Genomic DNA, 20921 nt, shown 5'->3' with positions numbered 1-20921 from the left:
CATTAAAAAACCTGCATTTTCAGCGGCATCAGCGATAATGAGGGGAAAAAATTAAGCGAAATTCACCACCAATCCCACTCTTTCACGTCTGAACTAATTCGGAGAGCACGTACAAATGATCTTTTCAGTTTGCTGCAATCAACTAAATAGCTGTTTGCTTATGAAAAGCGCGCTATGAATAAACACACCCATTTTTTTACGAACCCTTTATTCCTGAAATTTTATCTGTGCTTATTATTTTCACGGAACTGACCAACAACAGCGTTTTAGGAAAACCAGTAACGAAACAATGCACTTTTCAATTTACGTGGAGACACAATATTTTGTAAATTACACAGTTACAAAATAGCTAACTTGGCTATAAAATTTCCTCGTAAAGTGTTTAGTTGAATATATGACTACAAACGTACTTTAATTACGAAGTATCTGCAGCTACAACAAATTACACAAAGTGTATGTATTAGCAAAAATGATTCTTCAAATGTAATTTGCTTTGAAGCCATTTCATTTCATTTTGCAGTCAGGAACAGAAACAATCAGATTTTTACAATTATTTCATTTTGCTATAGTTTTAGTTAGTTTCACTGTAAAACAAATGTGGCCTTGTAAATGTTTTAGATTTAATTAAAAATGTTGTGTGAAAATCGGAAACCACAAGCATAAAATAATTAAAAAATAACATTTTTTTAATTAATTATTTATATACTCATTTTCCTAAAACGTTGAAATGAAAACCTCCAGATTAACGAATGCTAATGAAGCGATACATTTTCAACTAGCATCTTAAAATTATCCCACGGGTGCAGCTGCAGTATGTCAGCAACTTCATTACTGTTAGATAATTTAATGAGTTGTTGATTGACAAAACTTCGGCACAAAGACAGCTCGTGGGTGTGAAGCTTATGTCACGTTTAGACTAAAATTTGGTGACACAAATCTAGGAAAACAAGTTAATTAAGGCAAAGTTGCACCACTATATCCGAGGTTAGACGTTTGTTGATTATTTTAACATTGTTAGAGCGGAGTCAGAGCGTCGGAGAAGAATATCCGTGGAACAAAACAACAAAGTTTGATCGTAATGAACGTTAACACAACTGTGTTAGTTCTACTTTGAAAGACACGACAGTGAGCCTGTCGAAAAGTCGTTAAAAGTGGTTAGCGACACAGTTAGTCTAGATTTAGAAGGGTCTACGAATCGAAAGGGACCGTCTGAACTGTAATCAATAAATTATTCTCACCGCACCTTTCCACATAAATTTTGTATAAATCGGAGAGGCAACAACAATCAATCTTGGTTGAAGCTTCTTAAAAAATGAGTTCTCGGCCACTTCAATTAAAGAATTCAATCAAATAAATTTATCAGCCGGTAATAAAAATCGCTCACATATTAGAAACAATCATTCATCTCGAGCCAAACGCACAAAACCGATCGGGAAAATTTATCAAACGCTTTTCACGGTCGGATTTTTCAACCTAACGAAAGTAAAACGCTGCTATTAATAAAACTCATCAGCATATAACCGGAGTGAAAGTAACGAGCTGAAGGAAATTACCTCGTTATAGCCACACATGCAATACCAACGACGTTACAATGTTTCAAAAGATGTTGTTTCCGTAAGCCAGATTACATCAAAATGGAACATTTAAGCACGTAGGGACCCAAAGAGAACCCATGAGATTTCGGTGCTGTGTTCATTAAAGCTATTCCAGGGACCTTTAACAATACATAACGCTAGCTGGGGCAAGGTGTGCAAAAACAGCGGTAATAAGCCACCAACTAATTTTTAACATAGCCACCAGACACACTATTTACCAATTTATGTGCGTGGGTTGAATATTCAGCTTCGGTCGAGATTCAGATTTTATTAAAACCTCAATTTTAAATAATTAATCAGTCTAGACGCTCGGAATTTATAAAGGCTAACTGTCGCAGAATTTCAAAAAATTTTAACTTGTTTAATTCATTTTAAAAAATGCTTTTTCATTAAACTAATAAAATTTAAGCAACGCTTTAATTAAAGTCATTTTGGCCGAGTGAAAATCCCGTCATTTAATCAGGTTTTTAACACTATTATTAAAGCATAGATTGCCACTTAAATAAGCTCATCTGCAGTACATTTATCTAATAAACGCGGGGTGTTAAAATTTTTATTTATAATTTTAGGGACAGTAAAAGTAGGACATATTAAAAGATGTTAATTTGATTTTTTTCCGGTTTGCCGGAATATTTCAAGGGGATATCTTTACGCGATCGAAGTACATCTGAAATTCACACTGCAAACGCTTTTTATTCCTTTCACTCATCAACATGAAAGAGATTCGCGCATCAGTGGACTCGTGTAGAATAAACTACTTTACTACATCAGCTTTCGGTTATTTTATTATCATTTTCCCGGAGTTTTACTTCATTTGAGGCCTTTCAACTAATAAGATGTGACCAAAGATCATTTTTAATTGATTTAGTTGATGTGATTTCACCGAGAAGCGAAGAATGTAATTTTGCAACGACAATAGAGACGGAAAAGCTGGAGAATTCTACTTACACATTCCTTGCTAACTTTGCAAAAAACTACAATTTTTATGCAACATAATTGAGTTTTTCGCCAATTACGGAGGTTGCATTTGTGGCCAATGCTGCTGACATTTCACTTAAAGTTTTTGCTTCAACAATTAGTTAAAATGGTTGTTTGAAATAAGTTCGAAACATAAATTTGTAGCAAAACTAAGTTTTATTCTAGTTTGAAGCTTTTGTTGCGGTTTCGGAAACCGAAGAGAGCAAGTAGAGGCTTAAATGAAGTTACGTTTGTTAGTTTTCTATTACATACTTTCGAGACTTCTTCGATAGATTGCCTTTGTTTGAACTTTTTGCAATCTTTTTCGTCCATACTGCTTATGACAATAATTAATGATCATCATCAGTCTCAAGTCTTTTTGCCAGAAACCAGGATCGGCGTTATAGGCCTTATTTAAAATTGTTTGGGACTTGTGTGCCCTAACTATCTGGTTTCATTGACTCTGGGCTTCCGCTGTCTTTTGTTTCGACTAGCGATATATTGCATTCTCGGCCGATCTGTCTATATGATAAACCGTGAAGAGATAAAAGGATTTACAAGAAATTTCACGCCCGATCAGTTTCAAAAATCGGTTACTAGGACTAGCTCTGCAGTGTTATCTTTCAAGCTTGTGCTTGGACTAACAAAAACTCATACATATTCCTTTTTCTATTTTTCAAATCTGATGTCTTTATAGCCGCCGTATAATAGGACGCAAAAACCACATTCTGGAACCCTTGATCCCCGAGGACTGCTTCCGGACAACAAGACGGATCGAAAGCAAAGTTATCGACAACTGTGCGATGATAAATGATATGCCACTTCCAGGGACTCAAAGTTTCACTGTTTTTACTACATTTGTCTCGGTTTTAAACTGTCCAAATCGGACTCAACGTAAATAACAAATCTGCTGTGTTTACAACAGAGTTTGCGGATCTGCTAGATAGCAGAGCTTCCAGAATCAAGACCCCGTTACAAACGATTATCCTATATCATGTTTCTATTCAACTCGAATAGTCCAAGCAAATTTACAAACTAGTAATACTCCATAAAACGTCGTCGGGTTTATGGCCATTTAGCAAAAACACAAAGCATTTCTCGGTGGAAGAATTCCTTGTTGTGATTTAGTTTCTCTTTATGTCGAATCTCGAGCTAAGATCACATGCTTTGAAGTGCAACTTTTTGCTTAAAACGGGTTTTCAGAATGCGAAAAAACATCAGTGTCTGCTCTCTATTCGCCAATAAAGGACAGTTTACATTTTAGAAAATAGCTCGTTCACTTTTATTCCAAGCTAAACTGCACCTGCGAGCATTATTAATAGAGGTGACATAAAAACGAGTTTTAGCACGCTTTTTCGGTGAGTAAACACCGATGTGCCAATCAGTCCATCGAAATTTTAATGAAACTGTGCTGTGGGTGATTTACACGGAAACAAATAGAGATAGGCAAATAAAATTACAACAGCCTAAAATATTTTCAGTGTGTTATTTTCCAACCTCTGGCATTAAAAATAATTTCTCACCTCTTTCGCTCCTAAGATATTTTGTGAGCAAAATTTTCGATCCACTTAAAAGTTCCTTTATCTGGCGTTTGTTAGAATTTACAAAATATGTTTGACCCAATAAACTTTTCCATCAGGTATGTATTTTTGAGTTTGTGTTAATTCCTTGCTTGTGAAGATTTAATTTTGTGCCGGAAAGCACAATAAAGGAATCTCTCGTTGCGGATGATTTCATTTTAGATACAGAAACTGGCAAATCGATGTATCGTTATTAATTTTTTTCAGAGACTGATTGTCGCTATTTCCTCCACGTATCGCATAATACGCGCGAAAATTTCGCTATAAATTTGATCCATTTAGGAGTATTTCCATTCTATATTGTAAACGGTAGCTCAAGTTTTAAATAAAAAACGTCGACTAGATGGAACCGACGAGAACATTTCGCTAACTTTACGTCTGAGTGGGGAGCTTTGATCTAGTTCTGAGAGCGCATTTCGCCAGTGAAAAAATCCAGAACTACCTTTTCCGTTTAATAATCTCGTAAAATTACATCATGGAAATTTGCGTTGACGTTTTTTGAAAATACGGTAATTTTACATATTTGTTTAACGATCTTCTTCCTGGCACGTTTCCCTTTGAAGTTATTTATTCACCTTTCTCTACGTAAAAATTGCCGACTTTGGACGACAGTGGTTCAAACAGACAAGAAATTCATATCTGTCGTTTGTTATAATATAATAACAGCAAAGTCAGGCCGTGTAATATTTAAATTGAGAACGCTTTCTTTGACGATGCATTAAATTTAATATCGAGAAGGGAAGCAAAGAGTGAAGAGCGCACAGTGGAGGATCGAAAGAAGAGACTTAATATGATTTCCTGCCAAGGAGAAAAAAGGACGTTTCTTTGCTGTTAACTTATTCATGCTCCTTCGCATTTCCATACGTCACTAACTATTCAAAGTGCCTCCAAATTTATTTCTGCAACAACAATCGCATTTGTTTAAAAATAGACGGATGAGCTTTGCTTGGAGCTGGTATCGTTGAAGTTATTTGCACATGTTGTTGAGCGGCTACTAACTACAAACCGCTACGTCCTTCCTGCTAGTTCCAAACTACTTCAACCAACTAAACCGACCTTAATTAGTTAAACCGCTTCAAATAAGATTAATAGTACCAGGATTTGCCCGAATAAAGCACATTTCAATAGAATAAACTTGCACCTTAAATTTCAGCGATGAAATATGCTTTTATTACTTTTTAATCATTTCATTTAATGCTGAATTGAGCACTGGCACGATCACTGAGCGATTTACGAATAATGGCGTTTCCAATACAATTCAAAAGCCACAAAAGCCACGGATTAGTTTTGAAAGAAAAAACTCACTGTTGAAACATTATTCATGAACGTATCGAACTGAGAGAGCCTAATTAGCATTTTGAAAGAATTAAAACAATGGCTTTAATACCCCAAAGAAAAGTTATTTTACAAATAAAACAGCCCAAATTATGCATTCGAGGCATTTAGAATCACAGGAATTTCATTCAGCATGACAAGGCGGTGTTGGCTCAACTGGAAAGTGACTCCTGGAATTCAGTCCTTGCAAACCGCACCTGAATAATTGGCTCTCATATTTTTGCAAGCACTTTCAAGTGTCTCACAAACAGCAAATTTATCAGACATTACATTATTTATTGCCTTTGATTACGATTTGCAAATAGTTGTCACGACTCTTGACAAATTTATTAAAATATGATATCTGTTCTAAACCTCATCAATTATGCCGACAGGAAGATATTTGTTTTCGGAAATTTCGGAAGATGTAATTTCAAATCAAACACCGCTACTCATTATGGTTTCAGAGGGTAGTAACTAATTAATAATTGAGAACGTATCTTTGAGCTTCATACAAAATGTTTACATTTTCTTTTATGTTATGATGGATGTAAGACGAGACTTGGAACTTTGTTTGCTTCATTACTTTGCAATAAGGTCGCGAATTTGAAGATCATCCCACACAAATACGAAAACATTCTTAACTTGAAAAACTGCGCATGATTCAACTCAGAGTAATGTTTTATTTAGAATCCATTTAAGTTTCAAATAGCTCAATATGCACAAAACGTGATAATCACTGAGGGTCATAGTTCACAATTAACCGCGACATAACAGAACACCAAATTGCATTGTATACCGAAAATTCAAACTTAGCTCAACTATGCTTTTGATGTTAATTAACTTTTGGATTAATAACATAATGCAGGTGGTGTATCCGCATTCTAGGAGTGATAATTAATTTAAAAACCATGTTTTTGTTAGCAAATCGTAGTAATTAAGGTATGCGGAGTTGGTTAAATATTAAAGATATTCATATCATGTGTAATATTCTGGCGAAAACACAAATTCTGAGTGGGTTTGTTGCTCGCTACGTATATTTTCTATTTGTTTAGTAGCGGTAGAGATTGTTACTGGATACGCCTAGCTGTGTTTTGCTTGGTATGCATTAAAATTAAAGTGCTTCATACATATGATAGTGGATAATTGGGGTGTGTACGGAAACAGATGACAGCCAACAGATAGTTTTTGGCTTTGCTGGTCACTAACCCCGTTATGAAAACCATTCTGACGACAATCATAATTCAGATTTAACAACAGTGATAAATGATAATTAATGAAAGATGAATCAGTGTATTTTGGGCGCTGATTAGAATAACGTAAAATATATTTAAATCAACGTCGACACGCATGATTAATTGGCAAAGAAACCGTTCCCCAAGCAACCCTGTCCCTTCTTTATGATTAAAACGTCGAACTCGCTCATGGCTGATTTTATGGAGATAGATATTGCTCCAGATACACAATTAATCAAGTTACGTATACAACGCGAAAATAACTCGGTTCCCGTTTTGAACTAAATGAAAAGTGTGCATCGCGAAATCGATTTTTAAATTAGATAATAGCGTAATTAAGGGTTAATACGCTTCGGAGCGCAATTTCGATACAAAAATCTGATCTTTTAAAATTGAAACTAACACACTAGTGGCTAAAATCGGGATTGATTTCGGTGAAGGACACTCACACGCATTGATATTCGTCCTGAGCGCCTGCGGCGCGTCTATATTAAATTCCACGTAACGAAATTTGTGTTATTGTGGAGTCCAATGTTTCTTATTTAAAAAGTGCCGGGTCGGCGAAATCCCACAAACGGAGGGTCACAAGCTAGTAAACATTGTTAACAAGTATAATGACCTTTTTATTGATCCGGCAGCTTTGTGTAATTTAGTCGCGTATATTTGATGACAAATTTCTTTAATTACACCGATACAGGCAGGAACTTGATCAACTCCGGTCACGTTTGCATAAAGCCCAGATTTAAGCAGGAGCTGTTGAACGGCCGGGTATTAATTCAACACGCGCTGTCTCCGAACAAATCAACAAGAAATTTATATGTACGCACAAAGAGATTCCACGGGAGAATGCATTTTAAATTTCAATAAATCGGAACTGACGAGATAAACAACTGAGCCAGTTTGCGAGGTAAAAAGGGCTAATGAGACCCGGAGATAAATCAGGGCGCGCTTGGACAGCCGCTGGAACGTCACCTACGATTAACAACGATACTACATCATTTCCAGAGGGTTTCCTCATTGGGCAAAAACTACAAGCTTCGGAATTTATTATAAGGCTTGTCGGGTTACAATAATATAAATAAAAATAACCACATTTGTAATTTATGAACGGCAATAAAACTATTTATTTAGGGATGTCGACAGATCAAAACTATTTTATTTTTCGTCTACCATTTTAAAATATGTAATAAAATTAATTAAAAATTATTAAAGTGCTTTGTTGAATTAACTCAAATTAGTTATGCCACACCTAAACAAAGTGTCACACTAATTAGGCCTAAAGATATGCTTTAGGGCCTCATAACTTATCGGAGCAGGTGTGAACAATTTACACTAACCTAACCTCTAGGAGGTGGTATCTCAGGACATCTTCGATAATGAATTAAAATCCGCAATTCAAATTGTAAACCAAAATGTTTTTGTCGGAATTCTCGGAATTTTAGCACGTTAAATTAATTGAATAAAAGTTTTATAATAAAATAATTACTGTTTATAATAGGTATTTAAGATAAAAGAGTTGCATACTCTGTTTAATTTTAATGTAACTAATTTAAATACATATTTGTTTATCATCAAAACCAGCTACAAAATAATATGAGTTGCTAACGTTTTATAATAATAAATTGAAGCCAATATAATGACGATGAATACTTTAATAATAATTTAAGTTTAATAAGAAATTATGGTGTGTAACTGAAATTTTAATTTAACTTTACAATCTACACAAGCAAAAAATAAAACCCCACTTAATTCTTGAAATAAATTTATAATTTAGTGGCAAAGCTTTTAAATGGTGTGGGCGGCATAAAACTCACAAAATTTTTTAACGCTTCAAGTATACAATCCAACCTACGCGATCTCAGTTTTATTAAAATTCAAAAACAGAATTCTTATTGAATTTATACGAAATCACGTAACACATTTAAAGCTGTTTATATTGAGCGAAAGCTCTCTCTGTGTGGAGGTGTAGTTTTTTGTTAACTGTAATAATTATCAACATTAAAGCAACTGAGATAAACCAGAAAGCACTTTTTATAACATAGAAAAAGGCAAATCAGTTTGAATTTACCATTTTTTTAAATTTGTCCAAAATAACATTGAATATTAACCGGGGTAATAGAGATGTATTTATCTTTTACTACATTTAGCTTATTTTCCCCAAGAGTGTAATAAAGTTTTGTTGGGGTCGCAGGTTTATTACGTCGTCTGTTAGTTATTTGAATAATTATGGCTATTACCGTGAAAAAACCTCCACATTTTGTGTCAAATTTCTACAAAAATTTTATAACCATTTATCACTTAACTTGGAATTAAATCAGGAAAATCATATCAGAAGAAAAATGACGTATTTGCGTTTCCCCAAATAATGATTTAAGCTGTTTTTCTTGCACTAAAAATTTAACGACATCTGAAACACGATTGGGCCAGTTATGCACGTAATTCAGAAATTGCGTGCAAGTCTGCTGTTGTTCAAATTGAGACGGAAAAGCGAACCTGAGCAAAAAATTAAACTTGAGCTAATGTTCCTCACGTAAATTACATAAAGAACTAAACAATGTCTTTTTGTAATTAGTTAATTATTTCTAATTAATCTACGAGTTGATGCTGCTAAATCAGATATCTAACAAGCTTGTTGTAATAATTACGTTATCTGTGAAAGGGTCCTATTGAGATTACAAGGTCTGAATCACCTGTTTCTGTCTGCCTTACTTGAAACAACTAAATTGTGAAAAGAGGGAAAAGGGAGCGAAATGAATAATTAAATTTTTATGACAAATGATTCGGCAGAGGCAATAAAAACATTCCGCGATATGAATAGTAAGACGCTTCATGTGCACAAGAAATAGGAGTGCTATTGACCGCTCCAGATGCGCGTATAATAAAAGAATTTAAAAAAAACCTGAGACCAAATCCAGAAGTTTGTAATGAACTCCTGTGTAAAGCAGAATCAAGTAAATTCCATTTTCATATTTTGCACAATTGCAGCAGATTAGAGTACAGCTTGTTTCAAATGAAATGCTGGTTTCTTTGTAACCACACAATATTGCTGTTCACATCAAAACGAAATGAATAGACAACCACCCATGCAGGAGTAATGCTGTTACGAACTTGTTGAGTCCCGTCTTTGAGAGATTTGACGAAATGCGAGTTTTGAGAAGTATGGCGTTTTTACATGAAGTGCTTTGTTGAGTCCTGTTAATACTCATCAGACTTATTACTCCCTCCTAATAAAAACAGGCATTTGCTGCTTAACATGGACTCCGGGATGCTGGGAGATTATTAGGTTATTTTTTGCTGAGCTCCAACAATGCAGGTCAACTGTCAACAGCAACGGTTTTTTAGAATTTAATTATTGTAGGAAAAATTACAAGCGCTGCTCTATAATTTGAGCAAAAACACAGTGACCGACGGAGTTTATGAATTTTCGCGTTTCGGTTGCCGTAATTATCGGATCTTGTCACTTTGACGGCTTTTTATTTACGCCAGACTGATAATGTAACAAAAAACTGTTTGTGCAGCTTTGAGGTAAACATGACTTGCATCTCAAAGAAGCTCAAATGACATATTGCTCTTAATTAATTCGCGTTGAAAGGCGTCGAAAAAATTGATGGGTTCACCAAACCCAAAGAATAGTAGACAATAAACTTAGCACTTTAGAAAAAGTTTTGCTCTTTTGTTGATTTGATTAACTTGTAGTGCTGAGAATGGTAAGAATCAAAGACAATCAAAACGTGCGTTTTCTTCTACACACGCACACACGAGACTTGCATCGAAATTTAATTAAAACTGTTCGACGGGTAATGGCATTTTCCTCTTACAGCCACTTTTATGTCGATGCATTTGCGTGTAAATGCCCCATTGTACACATCAGTATAGTGTAGTTGTTAAAATTTGATAGTTAACAATTTGCATGCAAATTAAAAGGCGGAAAAATGGTGGATGCGCCGGGGTACAAATTAATTTAAACAAAATTGTTATCAAATAAAACACTCGTAGCGTAAGTTTACATTTTATATTTTTATTTATTATCTTCTTTTAAACGTATGATTATTTTTTTTATTGATTCAGTAAACATGACAAGATTTAAATAGAATTTTTCCTAAATTTATTTTAATTGTGTGATTTTATAAAATACCCAGACAGATTTTCAATTATTTTAAAATAAATGTCACATAAAAGTGGATGCTTTACATTTTCTCTACGAAACGCTATACATGTCACCGTTATTGTGTAACAAGAGACATACGACATAAAAACCTTACAACGACGTATATTTCGTGACATACATCCAGCTGCTTTATTGTTACATTCCTTAAAAAGTTTTTACCAAAGCCTTTGTTTAAAAAATTAAACGTTAAGCTTACGTTACAAAGGAAACACATCAAGTTCAATCAATGAGAAAAATCCCAATATGAAACTATTGACGTGTTCTCTAGTTAGTGTTCCGAAGTTTTCCTGTTTTCGTTCGAATGTATTTTTAACCACTTTGGTAATGTGCACCACTTAGCTAAGGAAACAAAAACATTTATCTAATGACCTTAGTGACCTCAAATGGGGAAAACTTTACGTGTTTTAGATCGGTAATGCACGTCTTGTTACAATTTTTAATTAACAAAATGCAAACGTCTGAAGGGATTATTACAAATACCGAAATAACGGTCGACAGATTTCAGTAATAATTAGTCTTGGGTGGCGAAGCTGAGATTGATGTAATGTCCGATAATTTCAGCAGTGTGGGATTTACGCGGCGAATATTCCCTGAAAATGAAACCTTAACTAAAATCCTTCGCAAGGACTGCAGATATGATACGCGATTTTAAATTCAATTTCAGGCAAAATTCGTTTTAAGTTGAAAATAAATTGCCATAAAGTGGTAAATTTGCAGATTACACAAAAAAGAAGTTTTAACGAAATTAGCTCTCGTTTCATTTTTCGGGAAAATTGTTATAAACTGAACCAAACACGTTACCAATAAAAGCAAGATGATTTACTGTGGACATATTGGATTAAATCTAAATTTTGCAAGTCGGGTGCTTGCAGATACACAAAAAACTACTTTAAAACCTTTTGCAATTTTCCTCCAAAGTGAGCTCAAGAGTTTAAGTTTTTATTAAGAAGTAAATTACTCGGCGACAGTGGCGTTGCTTTGAAACTTCTCCGATCGCTTGAAAATAAATCGATAGACGGTATAATTGGAAACATGTTTATTAACTGTGATTTTATTTAATTGGACCAATTGAGTGGTTGGTCTGGTGCTTTAAATTAATTTGCGGTCAATTTATTTGCACATTCCTGAAAATTTTAATGAAACTGAAAACAACAGGTCACTGTTCCGGTGCTAATGGATAAATCCTGTTACCCAGCGAAGGTCTGCTGGAGATTTAAGAGCAATCCTTAGGTAATTTTCCGGCGAATTCGCGTAATTATGTGCGGCAGCATTCGTGTCTGAAATATTGCGGCCTAACACAATCAAATTAACGAAAAATTTTCAAGATTGTATCGATAACCCTTCACTGTTTCCAATTAACTCTCTTCTCTTCCCGCCCTTATTTTATGTGAAATTTGAGGCGTTTTAATTAGTTTCCAGTCATCCAGAATGTACAACACAAATATTTGAGTGGGCCCTCACCGACCAAAAATTAATTTCTGGTTTGAATAAAACCTGCTGAGGGTCGTTATCCGATTCCAATTTAAAAATTTGTTAAAAAGACACAACCTTTTATTTAATTGTCTGTGCTCTAAGGGCCACAAAATCGCGAAAATTTTCACTGAAACAAGCCACCGAAGCGCTGAAAAAAGAGCATCTAATTTTAGAAAGCTTTCAATGAGGTGACACGGCTAACTAGCAACTACTCATGCGACTATGAATACTCCTTTCTGCAGCTTTTGTAATGCTTCAGGAGCATTAAAGCACTTGAACACATAGTCCCCATTAAAAGTTTTAAAAGAATTTTTTACTTTGGAATAAAATATTAATTTTTAATCTTGCCGAAGCGTGGAACAAAGACAAAAAATAAAATAGCAGTACAACAAAAAGCTTTTTCGAGCATTTTTAATTCAATTATAACTCATCTGGGTAACAATGGGAGAAACTTGACCAGGCGAAGCTACAAAAATTGCGAACGGCCACTGGACAGTGCTAGCAGCAAAATGTGAACTTTCTACTTAAATATGCTGTGCATTACGCGAAAAAATAGGTAAAAACAATTTTTTCTTTATGAAGCAAAAACTGCTTAAATTTTGAGGGAATGTGATAAATTAGTTTCTGCAGTTGATGTGGCTTTGCGTGTCACATAGATTACCCTACTTTAGACAACAAAGTGAGCTAAAACTAGCTATAGTTTTCAGTGGTTTTGTGCGAGTTTCAAAGTTTTAATGCCGGAGTTTTCTCTCACAATTAAATGAACTCGCATAACCAAATTTTATGTAATTTGTTTATTTATTTTAAAATAACGACATATGTTTCACTCTTGTATACAAACGTCCACGATGACAAATTTATGTTACCACAATATTCAAATGTATTGCAAAATATTGTAAATAAATACTTGCATATTTTATTAACTGAATTTTAGTGTTTATTTTGTTGATTTATTACTACATTAAATATTCACGTTTCATTTTTGGTGTAAACAATGTAATAATCACGTAACAGATAAACCAAATTCAACTAAAAAATGTAGAGTATTCAATTTCACAACGTGCTATCTGCAGCAAATCATTGGCTGAACTCTCGATTCGAAAATACATTGTTAGCTTCTTAGTGGAAGGCTATTTCTTACTTTCTTAAGACTTCAAAGACTATAAAACTACAATTCGACTTATATAAGATCTTAGCTGTTTTCCAACTAATAGGACGTTTATGTCCCTGGAAAAATTTACTATGTTATTATTTGAAAACGTAATAAAATTAAATTGAAATATATGGTTTACTTGAAGCACTACTGGTTTATGGTCACTAGAGTTTAAATATTTAGCAGCAAACAACACATTATAACACCATAATCGCGGTTAAATTATTTAGTAAGCCGTATTACAATAAACAAATTAGAGGTATCTGTTTATTGTAGAGACTGTTACTCACATGCCAGTTTTCATTCATTATACACACGCTGATAGATTAATAATGACACTAATGGCGTGAATCAGACAAAGCTTGCCAATGTTAAATAAATCTCTTGCTCCATACCCACTTATTGCTTCAAACCATATTTGCATAGGTTTACGGACACTAAAACTTTTACTTGCACAGATAGGGGTCATAAGTTAATTAGTTTCGTCTGTGGTAAATAAACTAGAGTAACACGAAACAATACACAGCCCTTTTTTTGTTAAAGTATTCTCAAAAATGGGAAAAGCAGCGACAGCAGCAAATTTAATATTCTTCAGTCCTTGTACTTAGCGTTTTAGGCGTGTACGTCTGTTACACTTTTTCTTTTTAAATGCATTATGCTGCGTTTGTCTGGTGTACTCTTACCCGGAGGTGTCTCCAAAGTGGCAGGTTGTTGAGCGAAAGTTGGAAAAAAGGACGAAGGAAAAGAAATATAAAATTTATGATAGACCTTTTTGACTCGTGACTCCATAAGCATGGAAATGGTAGAAGAACTCAATTGAGAATTTTTGTGTCACAAACACTTGTGTTAATTATTTAAGTTTAAGCTTGCCGTTCTGAAACTTTCTGCAATTAACTTTGTTTATTACCGGATTTCACGCAACGCAAATGTTATCTACTGACTTTTTATCTACCCGGATTTTTGGCGTTAATTTATCCAGTAATAACCACTACTAATTTCATAATTGACCCCCGGCTGTTTTTCGGATTTACGTGCAAATAAATGCCCTTTGGTAAAATTTAAACTGCACATATATTTTGTAGTCATTTCCGTACGTGTTTAAAATAGGTCATCCTGACATAATATTCCCAATACTTCAGCATAGAGTGATAAATGACGAATGAAAAACCCTTCTAGTTTTTTTAATTCCGTGATGGTGGATGCTTTCAGATCAATAATAGTTAATGAATAGCTAAAGCAATACATCACACATTCTCGTGATAATAATAGCAATAATGAAAGTGATTTCTTCCTTGATACTCATCAGAGTAATTGACCTGACAGCAATAATTTAATACTACACCTACCAATCAATTAGTTCTCGCAGTTTAGCTCAAGTATATGAATTATATGATCAATGTTTCAAGATTAACAGACTCTGTAGAACAGCGATTTGCAACGCGTTATAGTAAAATTGCGTTCAATGTTGAGTCGCAAAATTGGGAAATTATTAATTTGTTGATCGATCAGCACTTCTCCTTTAAGCGGAAACAATTTATAGTTTGTTTTGCAACTGCAGTGACCCATAAACTATTGTTTACAGTAGCACAGTTTTGAAGAAATTGTGGGTCCATAATTATCATAGATGCATAGATTAAGATATGCACCAAGGTAGCATATTACAGATATTTATTACAACCTGTTGTAACTTTTCATGTAACTATGTGTACACAGGGCGAGGGCTTTGCTCTGTATGTCATGCAATGGCTTTACCTGGAATTGCTGCGTTTTTATTAATATTTTAGAGTCAATTTTTACATAAAAATGCAATTAACAATTTTTTAAATGAAATAATTAAATTAATGCTTTGACTAATTGAATTTATTTTTACTGGTCATTTGATCGATAAATACTTCTTTTTAATAATATTTCATGAGTGTTTGGTGTTCGGTTTTTATTTAATTTGGATGGAGCAAAAATGTGGGAATTGGGGCAATAGCGTAGGTGTTTTTTTTAATCCGAAACAAAAACACTAATCGACAGAAGTGCACCAATTTGCGAGTGTGACTGGGAAGTTTCACGCTTTGGGAATTATTCAATCAGGCCCGAGTAGAACATAAATATTTAATAGTCCTCTAAAGTAATTATCACGTCTGCACGAAAAGCGATCCATTTCTAGTTTTTTGAATTGGTCGCTTTGTGACGAGCGTTCCTTTTATTTAGCTCTCGCAAATTATGGGCCAGCAATAGTGAAAACGGGCATAAAACAGAAGCTGATGTCGTCTGTAAGTAGTTCCTTGAGTAGAGCAAGAATAAAACGAAACTTCCCAGTAAAGATTCATTGTAGGTCGTGTAAAAGAAAAGTCGTGTAGCTTTGCGTGAGCTATTGCGTTAAACCTAAGAATTTTTATCGACGGGCCACACCTACGCCTAGATCCCGAAAGGAGATTTTTGTGCAAGTGTTTCACAAGTTTTCACGTCTTGCTTTTTGAGAAACTATCCATCCGAACTAATCTCGAATGTGATGGTAAATCTTTTAATCAATATTCTTTGAAGCTTAAACTTTGTCGGAGCTACTCCCCGGAGTGCATTATTCAAGATGTAAGCTCCTTAAATGAAATACTGCTTGACAGTAGTCGCGCAAATGGCAAGTTATAATCCCTTTAAGTTGTAGGTCTCAATTAGACATCAAGGAGTCATGTGAAACGTCCAGTTAGCTATGCAGCTCCATACAACTCCAAAACTTGCGAATTATTGATCATGACGAGATTTCGCTCTCGGACAAGCAGTCATACAATCATTATATTAATTAGGAGGGATCCTTCCGAGGTCAGGACACCCCATTTTGGCAGAATATCGACCAGATTTGCGTTTAAACATGTTAATAGAAACTTTGTTAGTGACTTGCTGGGGATCATGGGACCTAGACTAGATTTTATCGCCTTGTTACAGAACTCTATTAAAGCAAGAGTTGGCGTGCGTTATGGAAAAACTTCACAACTTATTTAACAAGATCTAAGACTCGCGCACCGGTTACGTTCAACACGCTTAGACCATTGTAACCGCTACAAAGCAACCAATATGCTTAGACAGCAACATGATGGATAATCAGGGCTTGCGTGAGCCATATTTCTTGCGCCCTACGTATACGGGGATTACGGCAAAAACCAAATTGCCATACTTTTGCGGCTCGGACAAAGTTTAATGCCACAGGAATGAGCAATTCAAAGACTAAACATCCATAAATTCTACCAGTACCTCAAGCGAAATTAAAATTCATGTTATATGACAAAAATACTTATTTCAATACTTATTTGAAGTGGCCGCTGTCGAGAGTAATATTACAAAATGTAATTTAAAAAACAATTAAGATATTTATTGAATCTTTTTAATAAGACACATAAGAGAGGATTTGCGACAAGAAGACTACTTTGAGTAAAAATCAACAGTTTCTAAAATCGGTATTTGAATTTAAGGATTTAGCGATTACCAGGTAGAACACGCTGTTATATAATTTAGGACTTGGGTCAAAATAATAATAGAAAAATTTTAATTAGAACTGAATAATTAACAACGACAGTTGCGGCGTTTTTAGGTATAATAAAGTTCTCAGCTATTCATTAGTGTTAGTAACTGCAGAAATCTAGGAGTGACAATAAAATCACATTAATTTTCTGCTAAAGCGCACTTTTCTTTATTTTTGCATTTTCCAAATCACACTGACAGATAAATAGTCGTTCATACTTAATTCCCCTCAAGCCTCTCTAACTTTTGTTCATTGTCGACTCGTATTACTCTTATCAGATTTTCTCCCGGCTTGGCGCACTTTATCGTCCACCACTTCATAAATGTTGCTGAAGGCCAGTTCAGATTGATGCTCATAAATTCATGGAAAACACTAAAATCATGTTACGTTACCATCACTGCGAATACTGCAAACGTGAGTTGAAATTTATCCCCTACTTTTATGGCTGCTTGCATCAGAATGCATCATATCTATATTTATATTCCTTCTATTGAATGCTGAATTTTATCTGCATATCGCCTTTCTTGAGGCGCCTTTGCCCATTATGTACATTGTATTTTACAGCCTTTGAGGCAACAATATCTTGATTTTTTAATTAAAAAAAACATTATTAAATTTCTTTGGCACACTGTTTCCAAACAAAATCGTTCCGGTAAGTTATGAAAATGAAGTTACATTAAAGCCAAGCGATGTGACAAATATAACTAGTTATTTCCCGTGGATTTTACACAAGTTTGGAACTTCCTCGGAAATGAATCTTAATAATCTCGGATTTGCAGCAAGAAACCATGTGAAAAACATGGCTGAAATGTTTTTTCAACTTTAATGTAGATTTAATAGTGAACGAAAGTTCTCCGACTCGACGAACTATAAGCTCATTATTTTGGCCGGCAGCATCTTGATAATTTATGAAAACACTTATTGAACTTTCGAACTATCTGAAGCGTTAGAAAATAATGAATGTTATAACGAGGTATTGAATCCTTAACGTTTGTGTGCTACTTCTGTCTATTGGGACAATTGAACTAAAAAACGCGTTAGTGAATTAGAAGTAATTTTTGTCGCTATTTGACATGCATGTGGTGGCGTTTAACAGAATTGACGTCAAGAATAGGAAACGCCAGTGTGCTTTTGTGCTTTGGCGAAATTGTAATTCGGTTCGTCGACAATGTAGACGTCAAAACTGGCTGTAATTTGTTTGGAATGATTACGTTATAAAGCAGTCGCAGAAAGGCTGCAGCCTGCACGTCTACGACCAAAACAAACTTGATGTGCTTGCTGACACCAGAACTTCTCCAGCTTTCTTAATCTAATTAGCGTTTATCCTAATTAGAGCCCTAATCATCTCTTTAATTAAGTCGCAACGTATCGCGTCGCGCCGGAAGAATGTCCGATAATTGGCAAAAGCCAGATTTCATATTTTATGCAGGTACGAATCCTGGCAAAGTTTGCGGTAATCCCGAAAACAAAGGGTTCGGCAGTGTGCCAGATCGATCGCGGAAAGCATACCGAATAGTTTCAACTCACGACTCAGTTGACCGCTTTTTATTTGTTGCAGTGCCGCCGACTGGTGTCCAAGTGACTGATGACTTCAACCAAGTGAAAAATGGCATCACCACGGCCTACGCTGAAGGGGCCAGTTTAACACTCACTTGCACCGCCACCGGAGGCAAACCCCTCGCCAAAGTAAGCCAAAAGCGCGCATTTTTCACGCACAAAAGAAAAAATAAACAAGCTCCATTTATTTGCTTATTTCTTCTGCTTTCTACAGTTTTTTTTGATTTGATCGAAAATTCGGCTGTGCAAAGCCACATAATTTTTTATTTGAGTAAATAAATCACGATTAGATCGTGTTAACTCCCTTTTAGGTCTCGTGGTGGCGTGATGGAGAGCTAGTGACAGACGAGTCCCAGTTCTTCCCCGACAGAAGGAAATCGCAAAGTGTGCTGAAAATTGACAAGCTCACGAGATCCCACTTGCTTGCAATCTACAGTTGTGAAGTCAGCAATAGCAGACTACAGCCTCCTCTCGTAGTCAGAGTCGCTATAGACATGTACCTGAGACCACTTGAGGTCACATTACTGGGAAATAACCCCGAATTTAGTGCGGGAAAGCGATATAATATTACATGCAGGTGTAGAGGGTCCAGGCCACCCGCAATCATCACTTGGTGGAAGGTAAGGAAACATTTTTGCTCAAATTTCCAACAAAATGTTTCTTCCGGTTCTGATTCGATCTCGGTTGTTGATTTTTTGAACTGAATTGTTATCTGTGAGAATATTAACGAAACAATCATTTCAGATATATTTTTCAGGCTTTAACAAATTGTATATCCTTTCTACACGATAGAGTTGCACGTACGTTAGCTCGACCTGTTTCACTATTAGAAAGAATAAAGATCGCGATAAGATTAAATGTGCTCGAGATGATTTCTTGTAGCTCAATGCATATGAAATTTTAGTGTCTTAATAAAACGCCTCGCAATATAGCGCGCAATAACTCTACACGAGTTCTCAAAAAATATCCCGCTGAAACGCGATGCAAATTTGACAATAGCCGAGCTAGGAGGGATATAAGAATTACAAATTTAGTTGAATGCTATTGATTCTTGCCCCTTACATTTGGTGTTCCAAGCAGATTATGAATTGCTTTCGAGCCGACGATTGCGTAATTTATGCACACAGAGAATTCGCAATTTTTTTCTTTTTGTTGGGAAAAAATTCCAACAAAAAGTTATGTTGGCACAGTTACAGCAGCGACGGAATTATTAAAGTTGGGAGCTTTCGTGCCTGAATTATTTATTCACTGTAATAAAGTCAAACGTGAATGGACGCAAATTCAAATCGGATCACTACAAAATTCACGAATATGTCTTAAATAATCCGTGAAATTCTAGCACAATCTTCGGGCTTACGCTGAAGGGAGATCTCGAAGGCAGATGCGCTTTACGGCGCGTTTAATACACAAAAACAGTCGCATTGTTGGAAATTCGGAGCGGGAGACTATTACCGGTTTAGTTTCTTGGAGTAGTCTTAATAAATTCCTGCGCTGTAATTTCTTCGCTCAAAGTGAAGACATATCAAGTTTTCAGCTCCTTGAGAAGGTTTTTCACGGATTTTTTCAACGTTCGATAATCCTTTGTTCAAAATATTGAAAAGATTGTAATTTGAATATGTTGTCAATTTTATTACATGTAAAGCTTTTTGATGCTAGTAAACATAAAAGGTAGTCTTGCTTTTTTCGTGTTGCTTCAGCCACAGTTATTGTGTTACTGTTGCAGCTGAGCGACTTTAGTTGTTATTACTTGTTCATGTTCAATGCTTGGTATTTTATGACTTGAATGAGACATAACTGTTATGACTATTGCTGACTTTCAAAATAAATAACACGTAAGACACAATAATATGTTTGATGTTGTTTTTAACAGTTTTCGAGGCACAAACATATTTATATTGTAAACACATTCAACCATTTTCTTAGAGAAGTTACAAAGTTAAGAATCTTGATTTATTCAGGGAATAATACAGACTTTAGTTTCACCTGTAAAGGTTTCTTTTGGAATCTACAACTTTTACGAATTCATTTATTTTTAACTTCATTTTAACATCTGACGTCTACCTTAACTTCCCCAAGCTTTGATATTCAAAACTTCCTTGCCTTCTCTTTTAGGAAAAATTCAATCAACAACGTAAAATTCAATAAATATCTCGGAAAAAACCGATTGAATGTTCTTAGCGTTAAAAATTAACAAAAAGAAACATTCCTGCTATATCCTACTGGCGCAAAATATTGAAAAGATGAATACAGAGAAAGTTTTGTAATCAAACTTTGTTCCCTAGTCTTTAGGGTTGCCACCAATAATATTTTTGTCATTTTGCAGATAAGATCTTTAAACGAGTTGTTACACAGTATCTGTACGAAACAAAGAAAACTTTCCATCA

At 35.0% G+C, this 20921-nt stretch overlaps 1 protein-coding gene and 1 long non-coding RNA gene across 2 annotated transcripts in view; both read left to right on the top strand.

Annotated features, from left to right (window-relative positions):
• LOC663423 (nephrin) overlaps positions 1-20921 on the top strand; it is an 87316-nt gene that overhangs the window by 23155 nt on the left and 43240 nt on the right. The window contains exons 3-4 of the mRNA XM_015981665.2: positions 18539-18666; positions 18849-19157. Of these exons, the coding sequence (XP_015837151.1) occupies positions 18539-18666; positions 18849-19157 (437 nt within the window). The remainder of the gene's footprint in view (positions 1-18538; positions 18667-18848; positions 19158-20921) is intronic.
• Positions 15646-18531, top strand: LOC135265593 (uncharacterized). The gene is made up of 3 exons (XR_010333310.1): positions 15646-15739; positions 15802-16055; positions 16129-18531. It is a non-coding gene; the product is annotated as an uncharacterized LOC135265593 (long non-coding RNA).

Source organism: Tribolium castaneum, chromosome 3 (genome assembly GCF_031307605.1).
Source record: "Tribolium castaneum strain GA2 chromosome 3, icTriCast1.1, whole genome shotgun sequence".
Classification (NCBI taxonomy): domain Eukaryota; kingdom Metazoa; phylum Arthropoda; class Insecta; order Coleoptera; family Tenebrionidae; genus Tribolium; species Tribolium castaneum.
The sequence above is the reverse complement of the archived record's forward strand: the minus strand, read 5'-3'. Positions and strand labels throughout refer to the sequence as shown.